The sequence below is a fragment of the Rhinopithecus roxellana genome, chromosome 10 (genome assembly GCF_007565055.1).
Source record: "Rhinopithecus roxellana isolate Shanxi Qingling chromosome 10, ASM756505v1, whole genome shotgun sequence".
NCBI classification, from domain to species: domain Eukaryota; kingdom Metazoa; phylum Chordata; class Mammalia; order Primates; family Cercopithecidae; genus Rhinopithecus; species Rhinopithecus roxellana.
In genome coordinates this window covers 85,606,689-85,626,838 of record NC_044558.1, presented here as the reverse complement: position 1 = coordinate 85,626,838, position 20,150 = coordinate 85,606,689, and the positions used below count along the sequence as shown (strand labels likewise).

The following is a 20,150-nucleotide window of genomic DNA, read 5'->3' as shown; positions in this document are numbered from 1 at the left end:
TACAGGCACACACCACGATGCCCAGCTGATTTTTGTACTTTTGGTAGACACGGGGTTTCACCATGTTGGCCAAGCTGGTCTTGAACTCCTGACCTTGTGATCCGCCCACCTTGGCCTCCTAAAGTGTTGGGATTATAGGTATGAGCCACCATGCCCGGCCTAATTTTTGTATTTTTAGTAGAGATGGGGTTTTGCCACATTGGCCTGGCTGGTCTCGAACTCCTGCCCTCAGGTGATCCGGGCGCCTCAGGCTCCCAAAGTGCTAGGAGTATAGATATGAGCCACCCTGTCCAGCCTATTTATTTGTTTTTGAGACAGGCTTTCAAACTCTGTTGCCCAGGCTGTAGTGCAGTGGTGGCACAATCATGGCTCACTGTAGCCTCGACTTCCCTGGGCTCAGGTGATCCTCCCACCTCAGCCTCCCAAGTAGCTGGGACTACAGGCACATGCCACCATGCCTGGCTAATTTTTGTATTTTTTTCTAGAGACTGGGTTTCACCATGTTGGCTAGGCTGGTCTCAAGCTCCTGGGCTCAAGCAGTCCGCCCACCTCAGCCTCCCAAAGTGCTGGGATTACACGCATGAGCCAGCGTACCCAGCCCAGCCCAAGGTTTTTACCATCCTGATTCTGTCACTGAGACATTGGGCAAGTTCCTTCACTTTCCTGAGCCAATTTCCTTGTTAGTAAATTAGGGGTAACAATCAAGATAATGCATTGAAAGCATTTAGCACAGTTCTTGACACATAGCATGTACTCAGTAAATATTACTAATGTGATTCTTCGGCAAGAGTGAATGACTCATTGTGTTTCTGAGTGATTGAGAAGTCTAAAACAGCCTAGTGGGTATCTGAAGTTAAATTTAGAATATGAAGGAGAAATAATATAGGGGAAACATTCCCAGGAATGTTTATTGCCAGAATTGTTCACAGGTTTCAGGGTGTGTAGGGTGGGGTGAGGGAGTTGGCGGCCTAATGCTGATTCCTTGCATCATAAAGCCAAGCTATGAAATTGTTCATTTCAAGTAAGTTACTTCATGCAGCTCTGAACTTCTAAGTTTTTTAAGGAGTCAGTTGTATATCAGAATCTTATTAGCTCATTACTTCACTGACTGAAACTTGGGAAACAAAGATGATTCATAGGAAGGAAAATTTAAAGGTTAGAGGGTATTTAAATGAAAATCAGCTAAAGTATGGTTTTATTTTATTTTGTTCTGTGTTTTGTAATTGTTTTAAAAATAGTGAGTAGGTTAAGAATCTTCTGTGGCTCTGTAGTCCAGTGAGGTAACATTTGTTGAATATGTGGAACCAAAAATAAAAAAGATGGACAATTGACTATAGAGTACTTGAAGATAAAAAGAACTATTGAACATGTAACCATTACTATGAGAGCCTCATTGAACAGCTAGTCTACCATTTCAACATTATTACCGTCCCACCTCCTTGGAAAGTCTTTCCTGGCCGTTCCAGCACATGGTGATCTCTCCCAAGAACCCATAAAGCTTACTGACCCCATTTGGCCTCAAAAAAGCATTGAGGCAGTTACTTAATTTGTCCCATGGCTCTCCTCTCCACAGGGCAGTAAGCAGGGCTCCCTCAGCAGGGTCTGGGCTGGGACCCTCAGGAGGAGGGCTGGAATTTTTGTTACCAAGTTAGCCTCCTACAACACCAAATGGTATTTTGGTGTTATGTTATGATTATGATCTAATATATTTTAGCATTAGATCATAAATGGATTGAGGTGGGAAATAGGCACCTCTGCTGGCACTCCCCAAAGAATTGAAAGTTGCAAAAATGTCCTTGAGGAATGAGTGGCAAAAATCTTAACAGGTATGACAAGCAATTTCAAATAGTGCCCATGTTAAGTAGAGGAGAGAAATGCAGATGCGTGTGATTTGACTGAGCCCACTTGAGGAAATTGATGGGAGAAATGAAGGAATTTCTAAGGCAGTAGGTATAACCATCTTATTCTTTCATGTAAAATATTCAGACTTTCAATTTAGTAGATATTTGCTGAGTTTCTTCTATATGTAGAGTAATAATGATAACTAACATTTGAGAGCATACTATTTCCTAGGGCTGTTTCTTCTGATCAGTCAAGTGGTCTTGGACCTAGACAGAGTCATTAATGGTGGAGGTGGGGGTGGGAGTTTGTCCTGTTTTAGCACTAGAGAACAAATGAATGGTGCGTGGGAAACCAGCATCTCATCTAGTGCTCCTTATAGAATGGAAAGTGCAAAGAGATGCTTGATAAATGAAAGACAGACATCTTAACAGACTTCTTTGCATAACCTCTGAATCAGCTCTGCAGGTCTCCTCTGTTTCAGGCATCAGAAGTTGAGAGACAACTCTCCATGCAGGTCCACGCCCTCAGAGAAGACTTTCGGGAGAAAAACTCGTCAACCAACCAGCACATCATCCGGCTGGAGAGTCTTCAGGCTGAGGTGAGCCTCCCCACACAGCAGTGCTGGAAGGTGGAATGCTTTTCTCACTGGGAGACAAAAAACTGCTCTATGTAAAAGGGACTAAAATCTCTACAGAAAGACATTTCTGTGCGAACCTAAATGGGGAACATTTGATCTGTGTTTCTCTGGGTAGGCTGTTGTCTGGAAAAATGAAGTTGCTCAGAGTTACTGTCGGGTGTATTGAAATCACAGATGACCTACATTTTACTGAATATGTTGATCTCTCTAAAAATATCCTTGCCAATCCCAAATAGAAGGTGGGAAAGGACATCTCGCCTTTCTCTATTCCATTTAGGCCCAGTTCAGTCCGTCTTACTAAGGTCTGCTGTTATTCTCATCTGCAAAATGAGAGAAATAGAAGTTTCTACTTGACAGGTTTTTGCAAGGATATTATGGGTTAATGTATACAAGGCACTTTGTATGATACCTGGAAGACAGTGATGTTATTGAAACCATAGGAGAGGCCAGAACGTGAGGGCCAGGATGAGGGGAAAAAGAAAGTATCGGCAGGGGAACAATACTGTGAGAATCTGGTTGTGGAAGGTGAAGAGAGGGTAAAGATCTTATCACCAGCCCAAACCAGGCCTGCCCCCCGGGGAGGCTTCCACCTGGTCTGCTTTTGAGGACCCTTTAGCCAAGTATCTGGACAGCAGCCCCTTTGCTAAGTCAGAGTTTGAAGGACAGTCTAGAGCTAGGTTGAACAAGTAACTTTCCACTGTGATGAAGCGATCAGCCATCATGGTCAGGCCAGAGAAACCCAGATAGCCTGCTCCCCTGCTTGGTAAATGACCTGAGGATGTTTTTCCTAAAGTCTGTCAATATCTTCTCTTTTCTCCTGCCTCCCATTCCCTTCCTTCCCCCTTTCCCATGGAATGCCTACTGGTATTGAGCAGCAGGTCCTTGAAGTAAGTAGAGTTTGTTCCAGTGGGGTTTGGCATGCCTGTATGTGACCATTTGTGTGCATGACTTGCCATTCACCTGCCTCTGCCAGCCTCTGACTCCTTCAAGTTTTCTGTCTTCCTCTTTCCCCGATGCGTTCACTTTTTCTAGACCCTCATGAACCGGGTCATCCCCAGGAATGTTTATTGCCAGATTTGTTCACAAGTTTCAGGGTGTATAGGGGAGTTGGTGGCCTAATGCTGATTCCCTGCTTTGTCCGTGAATACTGCTACCTTTAAAAGGCAAGCTATGAAAATTGTTTGTTTTAAGTAAGTTACTTTGTGTAGCTCCAAACTAAGTGCGTATGTTTTGTTTGTTTTTTTTTTTGTTGTTGTTTTTTTTTTTTTGAGATGGAGTCTTGCTTTGTCTCCCAGGCTGAAGTGCAGTGGCAAGATCTTGGCTCACTGCAAGCTCCGCCTCCCAGGTTCATGCCATTCTCCTGCCTCAGCCTCCCGAATAACTGGGACTACAGGCGCCTGCCACCACGCCCGGTTAATTTTTTTTTTTTTGTATGTTTGGTAGAGACGGGGTTTCACGGTGTTAGCCAGGATGGTCTTGGTCTCCTGACCTTGTGATCCTCCCGCCTCGGCCTCCCAAAGTGTTGGGATTACAGGCATGAGCCACCACGCCCGGCCACTCCGAACTAAGGTTTTTTAGGGTCAGTTGTGTATCCGAATCTTATTACCCCATCACTTCACTGACTGAAACTTGGGAAACAAAGATGATTCATGGGAAGGAAAATTTAAAGGTCAGAGGGCATTTAAATGAAAATCAACTAGAGTAAGAATTCTCTTCACATGGGTGACTTTGCTTCAGTGTAGGAAATAGTGGACCCATTCACAAAAGGGGCTTGCTCCTTTTGGTCCCCTACCCAGGTGCACACTTGAGAGACAATATTTCTTTGTTTGGCCAGATACCTGATCTCTCTGGACAAAGGCCACATACTTTGTTTCTCCAGGACAACATCCTATCTAATTGGATTGGTGGCCAGAGAAGATCTGTGCCCTGCGAGCAGAATTCTAGTTCGGAGAGTGAGAACAGCTAAAAAGTAAAGGGAAAATTGTATCTCATAGGACTTGAAACAAGCTAGACATTCATTTCAGGATTTCCCCTGGAAAAGTTCTAAGATTGGTCCCCAAAACTTGCCCAACCAAAAGCCTTAAGGAATTATTATCAAAGCTGGAATGGAGAGCCTGGAGAATATTTTAACCATGTCAAGAAAATATTTACAAGCAAGAAGCTGGCTGAGAATCAGTCCAGCAGGGCACTGCTAAATAAATGGGAGGATCCACGAGGACCTCCAGGATTTCAGAAGGTCCCCTGAGAGTCAGATCCAATTGGCAAGGTTTTCTGGAGCCCCTGAGCCAGGGTGGTGGTTTTTTGAGTGAAGAATCCCTGGCCTTGGGAGCACTGGCTCAGCTTCTCACCCTACAAACCATGAGGCCAGAGGAGACTTGGCATTTCTTTCCTCTTTGCCTCTGTTTTCTCACTGACACTGAAGAGATTAGACAGACCTTCCTAAAAGATTTACGTATGTGGAGACTGACTAGGTATTCAGTGTATACAAACATATCAACCTGTTTCATGAAAAGAATTTGCACCTCTTCACGAATGACTCCCTCAGGTAAAAGTTACTCTGAGTAAAGTCAGCATTCACTTGTATCTGTGTCCTGCTCCGTCCCAGGACATAGGCTGATGCAGGCACTACTTTGCTTTTTGTACCCTGGGAGCTCTTCCCTTAACTCAAGGCACTGGGTCTGACCTCTAGTGCCAGTGGAGCCAGGAGCGGGGAAAGGAAGACAGAGAGGAATCCTGGGGTGTGAAAACATGGCGCTCCAGAGGATTTCCTGGGCATTTTCTTGTGCTCATGACTTGAGGAGGAGAAGCAGTGCAGCAGGTTAGGTTCCACTCCTCCTGCCAGTTGTAAGGATGGGGTAAAGTTGAGAGCAGGCAAGGTGGAGCCCTTTTTTATCTTATCTCTGGAATTTCCAGAGCGCTAGCCTTCCCTTCCTCTGCCTGGCATCCCACATTCTAGCTTCCCCAGAGATCAACTCCCACCCCTTCCCAGACAGGTTTCTAGAGGGGAGGGGTTTTCTCTTCAGCTTAGGGTTTCATAGTTATTCTCTCAGAGATGGGGGTACTGTGACATTGGGCAGAACACTGAAAGATACTTGCCTTCATGTTTTGGGGCTAGTCCCTAGTTCCTACTTGTCAGCCTGGGTGTAACTCCACACCACCCCTGTGGCTCTCCAACCCTTTCAGATCAAGATGCTGTCAGATCGGAAACGGGAGCTGGAGCATCGTCTCAGCGCTACTTTAGAGGAAAATGACCTGCTCCAAGGGACCGTGGAGGAGCTACAGGACCGGGTGCTAATCCTGGAGAGGCAGGGCCATGACAAGGACCTACAGGTACTGGGGTAGAGAAGCTGTCCTGCAGGACTAGAGCCAGATAAAAGGAGCACTTAGCCAAAAAGAAAAGGCTGGGAGGCCAGCATTACTGCTGGGGTAAGCCAGGAGTGGATGATGCCTAGGTCTCACTGTGGGGCCTGGGGCATTCACCAACTTGACTCTTCTGACTCTGCCTAAAGGAAGTGCACCGCTACCCACAGATCATTTCTCCAATGTGTTCTGAGCCACTGGCCCATGGAGCAGTTTCACAGAGTTCTCTCTGGGTTAACATTGGCTGGAACACCAGGAGTGCTATTCTGGCCTCCTAGCATTTGTGAAATCTGCTAAAAGGTTTCAGAGGGAGCCTGTGACTCTCTAACTCAGCTCATAATGCTCTCTGCTGCTGTCTTCCCAAGCTCATGGGTTTAGTTGGTTGGCATGGAGCAGAAACCCAAAGCTGCCCACTGAACACAGCAAGATTTATATTCTGCTTCTGCCGGTTGCCAGAAAAGGCATAGACTGAACCCTTTGTGAACCTAATCAGTTTCTTTTTTTCCTTCCTGAAGGAAATTGCTTCATGGCCATATTTGTTCTTATTTGGGAACTGCTACCGGGCCTCAGCTGAATCCCCAAGCTCACGCTTGACAAGAAACAACTCCCAAAACAAAAAGATATCATCACTCCAGTCTTCCCAGAAATAGAGTACAGCATCTGCTACCAAGATGCTTTGCTGGGCTGGCCTAGGAGGACTGGGGTCAGAAACTCGGAGTGCGTTGCTTCCCTTTGGCATTCTCTGTTAATGCCAGGGAGTGCACTACATTGCAACACTGATGTTTGTGCAGAGGTGGTCATCCAGGTGTGCTCAAGCACCAGATGGGTCTCCGCCCAAAGGCTAGGCCACAGAAGGTCCCACTGGGCTCATAGGTAGGCTGTTTGAAAGCCTTGGGGTATGGGATAAGGAAATATAGTGTCTTGGGCTAAGATTACTTGTCCCTGACACCATCAGCTAAGCTGACACCTGAGTGATGAACCTCTTTGAGAGAAAATGAATGGCTTTTCTCTCTCCATGTTTTTAGTATCTTCAGCTAGTAACTTTTCATATATTGATAGTAGTGCCTCAGTAAATGTTGAGTAGAAAATGGTGCTGGCTAAAGCCTTACAGAAGTTTTCAAGATGGAAAAGAGTTTGCTGATTTTTCAAGGTTGATGATTTTTCAAGGTTGATGATGATAATAGCAGTGAACATTTGTGTGCCTCTTTGGCATACAGGGTGCTTTTAGCATACATCATAAAGCTGAAATTGAGAAAAACTGAATCGTTTATCCAAAGTCATGTAGTGAGTCTTTGGTAGAATCAAGACTGGAACCCTCTCATCTGCTTTACCTGTAGCTCAGTAATAACTTCCTGGTATCACTCGCCTCCGAAAGTCAGTTCCTGACCAGCATTTATTACTGTATCAGGCTGCTTTCCTGAGGGTTGCTGAGATACAGTATGGGAGGAGAAGGAATATAAGTATGGAGAAAGAGAAAAATGGCCCTTGCCTAAAAGAAACTTTCAGTTCAGCATGAATTTACAGTGAAAAGTCCTTATTTCAAATCAAAAATTAGGGCCCTAGGTAGGGGGAAAGAGGAAGGACTAGTAGGCCATCAGAGGCCTGACCAGCACTGTGGGCTGTACATTCTCTAGCAGCGAGAATCCCATCATGCCACATGCACTTGCTCACCATGTGCACATCCACTGTCTTCCTGTTGAACTTCAAAACTGAGAAGGTGTCATTCACCTAAGGACCTGCAGCAAGTCAGGCAGTACTCAGTTGATTTGGAAAATCTGCATTTACGGGCTGAATTCTCATCTTCCCTAACAATTTATCATTATAGTCCTTCAGTTCATGTGAAACTCTCAAGTTGCCACTAATTACTAGTGTCCTCCAGAAAGTCCTTTTTGTTGCTAAAATGGCCTGTACTGATACAGAAATAAAAAATCCAGCTTACTCAGGTAGCAGCTGAATGACCCTAAACCATACTTGTAAAATGTAAAGCTAGTGGCCTTGGAATGTACTTAATCCCTTGATTTTAAATCCTCAGACAAGGGTGAGGGATGGCTGAGCAGGCAAGGCAACAGGCCTGTCACAATCAGAGGAGCCCCCTTTTGATCTCTTTCACCATGTAATTGGGGTCCTGCTGTCAAAAACAGATTTTTAAACAACTGATCAAATCCAACTCTGAGTTTTTTCAGACCTGAGAATAAGCATAAAAATTATTACTCATTGAGCACTGAGTATATATCAAGTATTTTGCCAAACTCTTACTATCCAGTAAAGGAAATCTGTTTGTCCCTCTAAGGGCCACTTCACTGCCCTTACTTCTTATACTGAGCTGGGCATCTTACTAAGGGCCACTTCACTGCCCTTACTTCTTATACTGAGCTGGGCATCTTGCAGATGTGTGCAGGGCCTAGTCCCAGCGACTGGGTGGATTCCGTCAGCAGAGCACAGGCCCTGCTCACTGTGGGGCAACCCAGGAAGCAGGTGACCTGGAGCCTAGACCTTGCTCTAATGCTGATTGTGTACCATTAGGCAAATCACGTAACATCACAGCATCCCAGTTCCCTCAGATGAGCGTAAATATAGTGTACTATACAAACACAAAGCACTTGGTGTCATTCTCATTCATACATACAAGTATACTTAGTGTCACCTTTGTCATATAAAGAATGATGTTTCTTATTTTAAAGGCCTCTTAAATGTAATAGACTCTTCCCTTGTTTGGTTTGGTTTTTCTTCTTGTGTCTATCCAATTGGTGAATCAGTTGTTGACTGGAGAGTGCATACCTCTCCTGGTCTTTTGTTCCCTTGCTGTTATCATTAATTAAGCACCTTTGAGTGTGCATGAGTAATTGAACTAATTTTGTCCAGTACGTAAGAACTTGTACTTGTCTATGCCTAACTTCCTCCTGCTGTGATGTGTGTGGAGTTGTCTAAAAAAATAATTATGGGCCGGGCGCAGTGGCTCAAGCCTGTAATCCCAGCACTTTGGGAGGCCGAGACGGGTGGATCGCGAGGTCAGGAGATCGAGACCAACCTAGCTAACACGGCGAAACCCCGTCTCTACTAGAAAATACAAAAAAAAAAAAACTAGCCGGGTGAGTTGGCGGCGCCTGTAGTCCCAGCTACTTGGGAGGCTGAGGCAGGAGAATGGCGTCAACCCGGGAGACGGAGCTTGCAGTGAGCTGAGATCTGGCCACTGTACTCCAGCCTGGGTGACACAGCGAGACTCCGTCTCAAAAAAAAAAAATAATAATAATAATTATTATGAAGCACTTTGCCAATTTAATATGCCATTTGTAATTGTGCCAAATGCTTCCTAGGAATGTCTCATTTTTTCCTGTAACCCTGATGTTTTTCTTTCTGAGTCTCCTCAAAACGGGTTGGAGAAGTTCCCACTGGACCAGCAGGTATTGCTGATCCGCCAGAACTATGCAGAGCAGGCTTGCCAATCCTTTCTTCATTCTCTGGGCAGCCAGGCTCCAAACCCTTCCTCGTTAGGGCTATTCCAGATCACTGGTGCCGTTAGTCAATCATTTCCAAGTGCTGATGGTGGAGGTGAGGCTCCCGGGGCGCCTAAGTGATTGGCCAAAGGCTCTGCAAGGCAGCTTTCTCCCTTCATGAGAACTGTAGAGCTCTAAGTGGCTGCTAGCCACCCCAGTCTGCACTTCTGCAGGAGCCACAAGCCAACTCAGCCACAAGTCTGGAAAAGACCAGTGCAGTGTCTGCTTTCTTTTTAATGGAACAGAGGTGACCCCAGAAATGCTGTTTTATAACAGAATAAATTAGCTTAATTTAAATCCCAGGAAGTTCTCCCCTCCCACCACCACTTCCTGAAAGTCTTCTAAGGACCTGGAGTGGGGCATTGCAGTCCACAGATATGAAGAGTGGGAAACATTGCTTCTGGGCAGATGTGGCATGTGGCATGTGGCCATGTTCCTAGCTGCTAGCAAACTGATGACAATTCCGCAATTAGGGTCTGCTGTATTAAAAGCAGGTTAGTGATGGAGTGCACAGATGAGAAGATAGCATTTAGGCCGAGCGTGGTGGTTCACGCCTATAATCCCAGCACTTTGGGAAGCCAAGATGGGCAGATCACTTGAGGTCAGGAGTTCGAGACTAGCCTGGCCAATATAGTGAAACCCCATCTCTACTAAAAATACAAAATTTAGCTGGATGTGGTGGCGCATGCCTGTGGTCCCAGCGCACTAGGGAGGCTGAGGCAGGAGAATTGCTTGAACCCAGGGCGCAGAGGTTGCAGTGAGCCAAGATCACGCCACTGCACTCCAGCCTGGGCGACAGAGACTCAAAAAATAGCATTTAGCAGTTGTGGTCGGGTCGTCCCCTTATATTCAGCAGTAGTGACCTCCCCAGAGAGTTGTGCCCTGTTGTGAACTCCACACAGAAAGGGGCCATGGAGAATGCAGTGGGGTGGAAGGAGTGAAGTCGCAGCATGGAGAGAGAAGGAAAGAGTACTGCCCACAATTCCTGACCCCTGTGCTGCTATCTCCTCTCTACCACTGGCACCATTCCCCTTTTCTAAGCTTCAGTTTTATCCTGACGTAGTTGGACTCATTGATCTCTGTGGCTCTGCTAGCTCTAAAAATAGAGGCTTATGTGAAAATCTCTGAGATCATTTAAAAATCAAGAGAGAGAGGCTGGGAAAAGTCTAAAGGACATATAATATATATAATATTTGGCTTGCAGAATAGAGCTATTTGGAAAGCTATTGAAGAGGAATGTCTCCCAAGTAATTAGCTCTTTTCAGTCTTCAGAAAAGGACTGAGAGAGAACAAACAGGTGAACGTGCAGGATGAAGGACTGATGTTAGACATGGCAAAACTGTGGACATTTCTGCCCATGAGAGTTAGAACTGAAGCTGTGGGACTTCCTCCCTTAGAAATCTTCAAAATAAGTTACTATCTCATCTGTTAATGTCTCTCTGGAACAAATGAGGTATGTGGAAACCGGAAAGACCCCTGGACTGGGAGTCATCAGACCAGTTCTGCTTCACGAGGGTTTTAGGAAAGTCACTTTTCACCTGTGGCTCAACTACCTGATGTGGAAGCGAGGGGCCAGCCTAGGGCCTTGCCTCTAATGGTGGGGTTGGGGTAGAAACTCTTGGTATTACTATCCAGATGCTACTCCTGTTTCCACCTCCGGCTCCTTTCCAAGCTACTCTTTTTCCCCTTAATTTTTTTTTAATGAAAAAATATATATATAGTAAAGCACACAAATCTTAAGGGGACAGCCCAATTAATTTTTACAAATACATACCTGTGTAACCACCATGGAGATCAAGATACAGACCACGATCAGCACCCTAAAAAGAATACTTGCCACTTCCTCAAAAGCAAACCTCTACTCCAACTTTTTTCTACCTCAGTGAAGTTTGGGAACATTTTATAAATAGACTCATGTATACTTTTTATGTCTGGCTTTTGTTTAACATTATGTCTATGAAATTTAACCATGTTGTGGCATATGGTAGTAGTATATTCTTTCATTGCTGTGTAGTATTCCAACATGTGAACATACCACAATTTACTTTTTCTATTTTTATTGGCATTTGGATTGTTTCCCATTTGTGGTTATTTGAACATCCTGTGTGTGTCTGTTGTGCACATTTCGTTTTTGTTGTATCTACAGCTGAAAGTGGAATTGCTGGATCATAGAATATAGATTATATTTAATTTTATTAGAAACTGCCAATTTTCCAAAGTATTCGTACATTTTCTACTCCCACCAGCATTGCCCCACATCTTCATCAACACTTGATATTATTTGTATTATTTATGTTAACCATCTTGGTGAGACTCTAATGGTATCTCACTTTGTGTGCCTGTGTGTGTTTGATTTTTTATTGCAAAGGATTTCAAACATTCCACAGTGGCACAGTGTAATGAAGCCCAGCTCTGAAAACCACCAGTCCCTGCCCAGTGCTGCCCCATCTTCATAACATCCATTTCCTTTTCTCTCACATTATTTTGAAGTAAATCTCAGATTTTAATAAGTTCATCTGGAAATAAAAAGTACTAACCTCTAAAAGAACTTTAAAAAATGTAACTCCAGTACTATTATACCAAAAAAATCGCATATTTTCTTAATATCATAAAATGCCCAGTGAGTGTTCAGATTTTCACTTGTCTTATAAATGTCATAATTTTTTCACATTTTTGTTTGAATCAAGATACAAATTAAAATGGGCCTACACAGTGCGATTGGTTGGTATAACTCTTTTTTTTTTTGAGACGGAGTTTCATTCTTGTCGCCCAGGCTGGAGTGCAATGGGGTGATCTCGGCTCACTGTAACCTCTGCCTCCTGGGTTCAAGTGATTCTCCTGCCTCAGCCTCCTGAGTAGCTGGGATTACAGGCGCCCGCCGCCATGCCCAGCTAATTTTTGTATTTTAATAGAGACAGATTTCACCATGTTGGCCAGGCTGGTCTTGAACTCCTGATCTCAGATGATCTGCCCGCTTTGGCCTTCCAAACTGCTGGTGTTACAGGCGTGAGCCACCACGCCCGGCCTGGTTGGTATAACTCAAGTCTTTTTTTATTTCTGTGTTCCTCCTCTATCTTTTTTTCCCCTTGCAATGTTTTTCTTAACGAAATGGAGTTGTTTGTCCTATAGAATTTTCTTTTTTCTTTTTCTTCTTTGTTTTTTTTTTTTGGAGATAGAGTCTCACACTGTCACCCAGGCTGGAGTGCAGTGGCGTGATCTCGGCTCATTGCAACCTCCGCCTCCTGGGTTCAAGTGATTCTCCTGCCTCATTCCCCAAGTAGCTGGGATTTCAGGCGCCCGCCACCACACCCAGTTAATTTTTGTATTTTTAGTAGAGGCAGGGTTTCCTCATGTTGGCCAGGCTGGTCTCATACTCCTGATCATAGGTGATCTGCCCGCCTTGGCCTCCCAAAGTGCTAGGATTACAGGCGTGAGCCACTGTGCCCGGTCAGAATTTTCTAGATCTGTATTTTGCTGAGTGTGTCTCATGATGTAGTTTAACATGTTCCTCTCTCCTTTTTATTTTTCTGTAAATTGGTGGTTGGACCCAGAGCATGATCAGGTTGAGGGGTCAGTTTGCCTTGGTTTTGTGTTTCATAAACCTCAAACCATTTGCTCTTTCTTTGAAAGCTGCACCAAAGCCACCTGGAGCTTCAGGAGGTGCGTCTCTCCTGCCGACAGCTGCAGGTGAAGGTGGAAGAACTCACTGAGGAGAGGAGTCTGCAGAGCTCTGCCGCCACCAGCACATCCCTCCTGTCAGAGATCGAGCAGAGCATGGAGGCTGAGGAGCTGGAGCAAGAGCGAGAGCAGGTGCTGACCTGCCTGTCACCCCACAGGCGAGGCTACCTGGGGTTGCTCAGGGCCGGTCCTCCTCCCTACCACTCAGCTGCCATCCTGGCAAGGCTGTGCCCCTGTGCCTTGGCCTGCTGGCTAGAGTATCGTGAAGCAGGCCCTGATGGAGCATGTCCCTGGCCCTCCATTTTCCACCCACCTTATCCATTAAGGCATTGAGCAGAAATGCTAGAGGACAGAGTATCATAGGCACAGCCAATTCCCACTCATTGTCACCCCAGTTCCTCTTAGGAAATGCTTGTGCCATCAGCTCCATACCTGTTATATTGACAGAGTTCCAGAGCAGTCATGATCCATCTTCTCCATCTAATTGGTTTCTTTTCGCACTTTTCATAATACCCAGAACCATTCAGTCCCCTGATTGGTTTCTGACTCCGTAACTGATTACATAAAGAAGTGCTTTATATTGCAAATGGAAGAAGCTAGAGAACAGGGAGAATAAGAATTTGGAGTCTGTATAGATGTACTTGGTTCAGAATAAGTATTATTTCTTGGGACCAATGAGTTTAAAAAAAAAAAAACAAAAAAAAAACAAAAAACCCTTTCTCTAGAACTGGTGTCTTGGGTATCAGTATTTTGGGTTTAGATGCTAGAAAAAGATGGCCGGGTAGCAGTCTTCTCTAGAGTCTGTAATGAATAGTAATTCTCTGTGGAACAGCTGAGACTGCAGCTCTGGGAAGCCTACTGCCAGGTTCGCTACCTGTGCTCACACCTTCGAGGCAATGACAGTGCTGACTCAGCTGTCTCCACGGACTCCTCCATGGACGAGTCTTCAGAAACCTCATCCGCCAAGGATGTGCCAGCCGGCAGCTTGCGCACTGCCCTCAATGAGCTCAAGAGACTGATACAGAGCATTGTGGATGGCATGGAGCCCACGGTAAGAGGCCAGTCTGAGATGGTCCTTACCCCACAGGAGCTGGCTAGTGCGGGGTTAGAACCCAGTGCATAGGGTGAGGTCAGCCCTGGAACTGGAACCCTATAAAATATCCGCAAGAATTCTTCTGAGCCCTTATTGATTTTTTTGGATTTTGTTTTTGAGACAGTCTCGCTCTGATACCCCGGCTGGAGTGCAGTGGCACAATCTCGGCTCATTGCAACCTCTGCCTCCCAGGTTCAAGTGATTCTCGTGCCTCAGCTTCCTGAGTAACTGGGATTACAGGCATGCACCATCAACCACACCCAGCTAATTTTTGTAGTTTTAGTAGAGACAGGGTTTTACCATGTTGGCCAGGCTAGTTTTGACTCTTGACCTCAAGTGATACACCCATCTCAGCCTCCTAAAGTGCTGGGATTGCAGGCATGAGTCACCGCGCCTGGCCATGAACCCTTATTTGAGAACACCAACTACAGCCGTGATGAGGCAGAGGGGCCAAATGCCAGGACTCCAAAGTCAGCTTCCTGCACACACACCAGGTACACATGGAGCCTTTTTCTCCAGGTAGTGATGTACAGACAATGGCGGCTTCCAGTTTAAGGGCTTTCTTTGGAAACTTTGCATATGAAGTTTGTATCTAAGTTAGAACTGTAAGTTGCTATTCTGTAGCCCTTTGGTCCTAGTGGTAGGGTTAGCTGTGAATTGGCAAAAGTAAAAGATCTGAAACTTCCGCCAAAAGAATGTAAGTGAGCACAGGAAGTTGGGAAGATCAGCTCTAAGGGCCTTTTAAAATCCCAAATGTGGCCACCTGTGGAGGAGAGGACTGTTCCCATGGGCATCCTGGGCAGTCTGGCATTTCTTCCAGCTTCATGACACATTTCTCCCTGACTTCCCCTCCGCTCACACTCCCAGCTTTTGGGCTATTATTTCTCCTCACGTTTCATCCTCCTACAGAAAAGTTGTGTCTTTCTACCTGTATTGGGTAAAGTAATATGAAGGGCAGCTGTTCTGTCTGACCATGCTGTATTGATTTGTGGGCGGTATTGTAATATGAGGCCAGGTCATTGTGGGAGAAGAGAGCTGTCAGAATGTGGTGTGCTATTCCCGCCACACTGCTTCCTTTCCCTCAAGCCTGAAACAAAAGGGAACATCTGCTTGCAGGTTGAAATTGAGCAATCTCTCTTCTTGACCCCTTCTTCCTTGCACCTTTTGTCTCTTCTCTCCTCCTTTTTCTCCTTCCCTCCATCTTCCCCACTATCTTTCACCACATCATTCCTCCACTCTCCCCCGTTTCTCCTCTCCTTCTCTCCCCCGACTAACCATCTCTCTCCTGCCTCCCCATCTCTTCTGTACCCTTACCATATCTGTGGCTGTCTTTCTTTTGCTGTCAGAGCTCCCGGAGACTTGATGATGACTCCTTAGAAGAACAGATAAGGCAGACCAGTGAGGACTCGAGAGCCCTAAGGGAGCTCATGGAGGGAGAGAGGGGTAAACTGAGGCAAAGCCTAGAAGAGCTGCAGCGACTCCACAGTCAGGTGAGCACCCCCACCTTCAGTCCAGTGCAGGGCATGTGCACCTGCCCCTGGCTCTCTTGGGACCCTTGTGAGTTTCTCTCTCCCATTTCTGTATGAGAAGTGGCTCCCCTTCGTCAAATCATCAGGGAATGGTGACCTGAAGTTGAGGTAAACTGAGTGTCTTCAAGAGAAGAACCCAGTCCTTTAGTTTAGCCCGAAGTAAAATTGGCAAGGATAAGAACAGCTGGTCCTCCATTTCCTTCAGTGACACTCTGCCTTATACAGAGCCAAAGTTAATCTGACTGGTAGATGCTGACAGCCCCTAGGCTACTTATGGGTGCTTTTCCAGCAGCTGCTGGGCAGGGAAGTTTGCAAACCAAGGAACAATTGATCTTTACCGTCCAGTTCCCTTTTGTAAGTGCCATCACTTCTCTCAGCCTGTTCTTCAGCTTTAGAAGAACTTACTGCTACCCTTGCTGTTCCTTTCTCATTTGATCATGATTTCATCTTTCTAGAGAACGCTGAAGAAAGACATTTATATTCTGATCTGAGAAACTTTAAAGGACTTATAGGCAGCTCCACTCAAAACGGAGCTTCTAAAATCTATCCTAGGAGATAAATGAAGACTCTTCCTGTTGACTGTGGTCATGTGTAGAGGTTCTGTACTGCTTGGGAGTAGGGGCTGGGGTCGCACCAAACAAGTAGCATCTAAACCTTGCTCCTGCCCCTCTCCTTCCCTGGCTCAAAGCTGTTCATTCCTTGCTGCTGTATGAGGTTTCTTTGAGATGGAATTTAAGTCTGCCTTTCACTTCAGTCAGTATTTCCTCTTTTTTTTTTTTTTTTTTTTTTTTTCTTTTTGGGACAGGGTTTCATTCTGTCGCCCAGGCTGGAGTGGCGCAGTCACAGCTCATTGCAGCCTTGACTTCTAGGCTCAAGCAATCCTTCCACCTCAGCTGCCCAAGTAGCTGGGACTACAGGTGTATGCCACCATGCCCAACTCATTTTTTTGTAGAGATGAGGGTACGCCGTGTTGCCTAGGCTGGTCTCGAACTCCTGGGCTGAAGAGAACCACTCATCTTGGACTCTCCAAGTGCTGGGATTACAGGTGTGAGCCACCACATGCGGCCCCAGTCAGTATTTCCTACATTTGAAATATCTTTATAGAAAGAAACTCCCCTTTTTTGGGGGTCATCCCATTAGTCTTCCTAATATTTTCTTGAAAAATATCGGGAGACCCACCTCCAGCCATCTACTGTCCTCTTCCTTCTGTGAGTGACCAGATAACAAGGACACAAAGATGCCATTTCAGTCTGTGGCTTGGCCAGGCACGGTGGCTCACACCTGTCATCCCAGCACTTTGGGAGGCCAAGGCAGGTTGATCACTTGAGATCGGGAGTTCGAGACCAGCCTGGCCGACATGGCGAAACCCTGTCTCTACTAAAAATAGGAAAAGTAGCCCAGTGTGATGGCACACGCCTATAATCCCAGCTACTCGGGAGGCTGAGGCAGGAGAATTGCTTGAACCCAGGAGGCAGAGGTTGCAATGAGCCGAGATCGTGCTCAAGCCTGGATGAGAGAGTGAGACTCTGTCTCGTAAAGCTGTGGCTTGCTTGCAGCCAAACGCTGGAGACTTGGGTTAGGCAGCCACAGACATTCGCCCGCCTGAAACCTAAGTTCTTCAGCAGGTAATTTGGCCAGAGAGTGCTTCAGACTCAGAGACAGATCTTCCTTTTTTTTTTTTTTTTTTTTTTTTTGAGACGGAGTCTCGCTCTGTCACCCACGCTGGAGTGCACTGGCCAGATCTCAGCTCACTGCAAGCTCCGCCTCCCGGGTTCACGCCATTCTCCTGCCTCAGCCTCCCGAGTAGCTAGGACTACAGGCGCCCGCCACCTCGCCCGGCTAGTTTTTTGTATTTTTTAGTAGAGACGGGGTTTCACCGTGTTAGCCAGGATGGTCTCGATCTCCTGACCTTGTGATCCGCCCGCCTTGGCCTCCCAAAGTGCTGGGATTACAGGCTTGAGCCACCGCGCCCGGCCTCAGAGACAGATCTTCTAAACTGGAAAAATAAAATGCAGGAGAACGTTGGATCTGTAAGGTCTTTGGATTAATAAAAGTTTTGTTTATTTTAAAGCCTATTTAAATTTCCATAGGGTGCTTCTGTTTATGAGTTCTTTAATACTAACTGTTTTGTTGTTTTGTTTCTCAGAAATGTAAAACTAGAACTCCACGGTGGATGCGGGGGGGCGTTATTTTATTCAGAAACATAAGCAAATTGTAGGTTGCCAAGATTCTATTGTAGAATATTTAGGAACCCATTTCCACGTGGAAATTTTTTAGAAGTTCAGCTGATAATGGTTTAGGCCAGTTCCTATGGATTCTCTTTCAAATGGTTCACCAAGTGGAAGGTTGTACTCACATCCCACACGGGGTATAGAATTGGGCTTCTCCTGTAGGCCGTCTCCTCCCAAATGCTCAGTCAAAGCAGAAAACCTCTCAGCCGCACTGAACCTAGCAAAGCCACCTCATGGGAAGTAACACTGGCCTCCCAGGGCAGGGGTAGGGTGCAGACTGAGTCCCAGAATGACTGCAGAAATTGCAGCCATCACAGCAGGCATGGCGTTCTGCATGCAAGGTGGGTTCAGCATCCACTGACACCCACTATACGCCTAGTGCTGCACTAGATACTGAGAGGCAACAGATGGATGTGCAGGGCCCCTGCTCTCCAGGACCCCACAGTGCCATGAGGACAGTCAGAGCCATCTCTGAGCCCTTTTGGGGGCAGGACCCAGATGTAGTTAGGTGGGACCGAGGTTCTAGCACTCAGCTCCTGGACTGGGCTCAAACCTCATCTGATGGCTGACCCAGTCTCTGAGCCTGTTACCTGAGAGTGTTCTTTTCTCTCTTGAAAACTAGGCCAAAGGTCAAAGGTGTGGGGGCTGGAAGCCTACCCAAACTTTTTTTTTTTTTTTTTTTTTTTTTTGAGACGGAGTCTTGCTCTGTCACCCAGGCTGGAGTGCAGTGGCTGGATCTCAGCTCACTGCAAGCTCCGCCTCCCGGGTTTACGCCATTCTCCTGCCTCAGCCTCCGGAGTAGCTGGGACTACAGGCGCCCGCCACCTCGCCCGGCTAGTTTTTTTGTATTTTTAGTAGAGACGGGGTTTCACCGTGTTAGCCAGGATGGTCTCGATCTCCTAACCTCGTGATCCGCCCGTCTCGGCCTCCCAAAGTGCTGGGATTACAGGCTTGAGCCACCGCGCCCGGCCCCCAAACTTTTAAATAAAGGAAAGTGGTTTAATTTGACTGGTAATTATTTTTTAGAAGCAAAATCCATAGCCAGACCTGAAGACTTGCTGGCACCTGTTACTGTTCTTAAGGAACAAAGTCCTTCATATGGTGTTGTGCCCCCTCCTACCCTGCCCGCATCAGTGGCAAGGAGCTGCCTCCTTCTCTGTTCCCCATGTGGCCCAGCCCTCACCTCTGGTATGCGTGGAGCAGCTGCTAGGATGCAGGGGGGTCTTCTGCGATTAGTCTGTAGAATATGAACACATTATCGGTGAGGCCCTCAGCCAGTTCTCAGGCCTGTCACCTAGGTGGCAGGAGGCTCAGTCAGAAGCATCCCATTTCTGTTGATTGGATCCTTCATGCTTGACTCGAGTGCACACTTGTTACTCCAGAAAGGGCATGAACATTCATTCAGAGAGTGCCGGGAGCCTGTGGGCTTCACTCGCCAAATCTGGGTGCCTCTCCTCGGAAATCTCAGCATGGCCCTCTCCTCCATCCTCCATCCTCTTAGGCTCTGCCCTATTTCAAGACCTGCATCCTTTCACACCCTGGCTGTGGCCACCACTTCCCAATTTATCTGCCTCCCCCCAGCCCGCCCACCTTCACATGCTTTGGATTGATCTTCCTGAAGCGTGACTTGAAAGTGGGACGCCCCTTACAAGTTCTGGGTGGGTTCCCATTATCAAATGGCAGGAAGCCTTGACCCCTTGTGGCTGTGCAGTCTGGCTGCATTCCTATTGCACAGCCTCCGTCCCTCTGGTTTCCCTCTTGCCCCCTTTGCTTTAGCAGAACTGCACATAGGATATAAAGGGAGGTGGCACACGCACCCCATGCTACCCACATCTGGGCCTTCTCCCCAGCTTTCTCTGTGCCCAGAAGGCCTTCCCTCCCACCTACTCATATCTCCATGCTATTCAGCCTTCAAGTTCCCAATCTAGCGTCACTTCCTCCTGAAACCCTCTTGATTTCCTTCCTCATGGAGCACCCCTGGCTCTGTCTTGTCACAGTTACCCTGCTCACATCTCATCTTCTCAGTCAAACCCTAGACCCCAGGAGGATGAGCTCAATGTCTGATCTAGCTGTGTCCTCTCCTAAAGCATCTAGCACAGTGCCTTGCTGAGAATAAGCACTCAGATGTTGTTGAACAAAAGAGCAAATTAAGCCCTCAATATCTGACATTTGAATGTTTTCTTTGCTATTTAATTGCGGGGACACCCACCTTATTTGGGAAAAGTGGATTTGGGGGTGGATGTAACCTAAGTATTTGTATAAACAAGCCAGATCAATTATCACAAC

The 20,150-nt window shown here is 46.4% G+C and overlaps 1 protein-coding gene across 2 annotated transcripts in view; it reads left to right on the top strand.

Annotated features, from left to right (window-relative positions):
* Positions 1 to 20,150, top strand: part of BICDL1 (BICD family like cargo adaptor 1) — a 111,603-nt gene that overhangs the window by 74,918 nt on the left and 16,535 nt on the right. The window contains exons 3-7 of one of the 2 annotated variants that reach the window (XM_010368278.2): positions 2,324 to 2,440; positions 5,663 to 5,809; positions 12,964 to 13,143; positions 13,844 to 14,062; positions 15,451 to 15,594. In XM_010368278.2, the coding sequence (XP_010366580.1) occupies positions 2,324 to 2,440; positions 5,663 to 5,809; positions 12,964 to 13,143; positions 13,844 to 14,062; positions 15,451 to 15,594 (807 nt within the window). The remainder of the gene's footprint in view (positions 1 to 2,323; positions 2,441 to 5,662; positions 5,810 to 12,963; positions 13,144 to 13,843; positions 14,063 to 15,450; positions 15,595 to 20,150) is intronic. The other variant, XM_010368279.2, reaches the window with a different exon arrangement.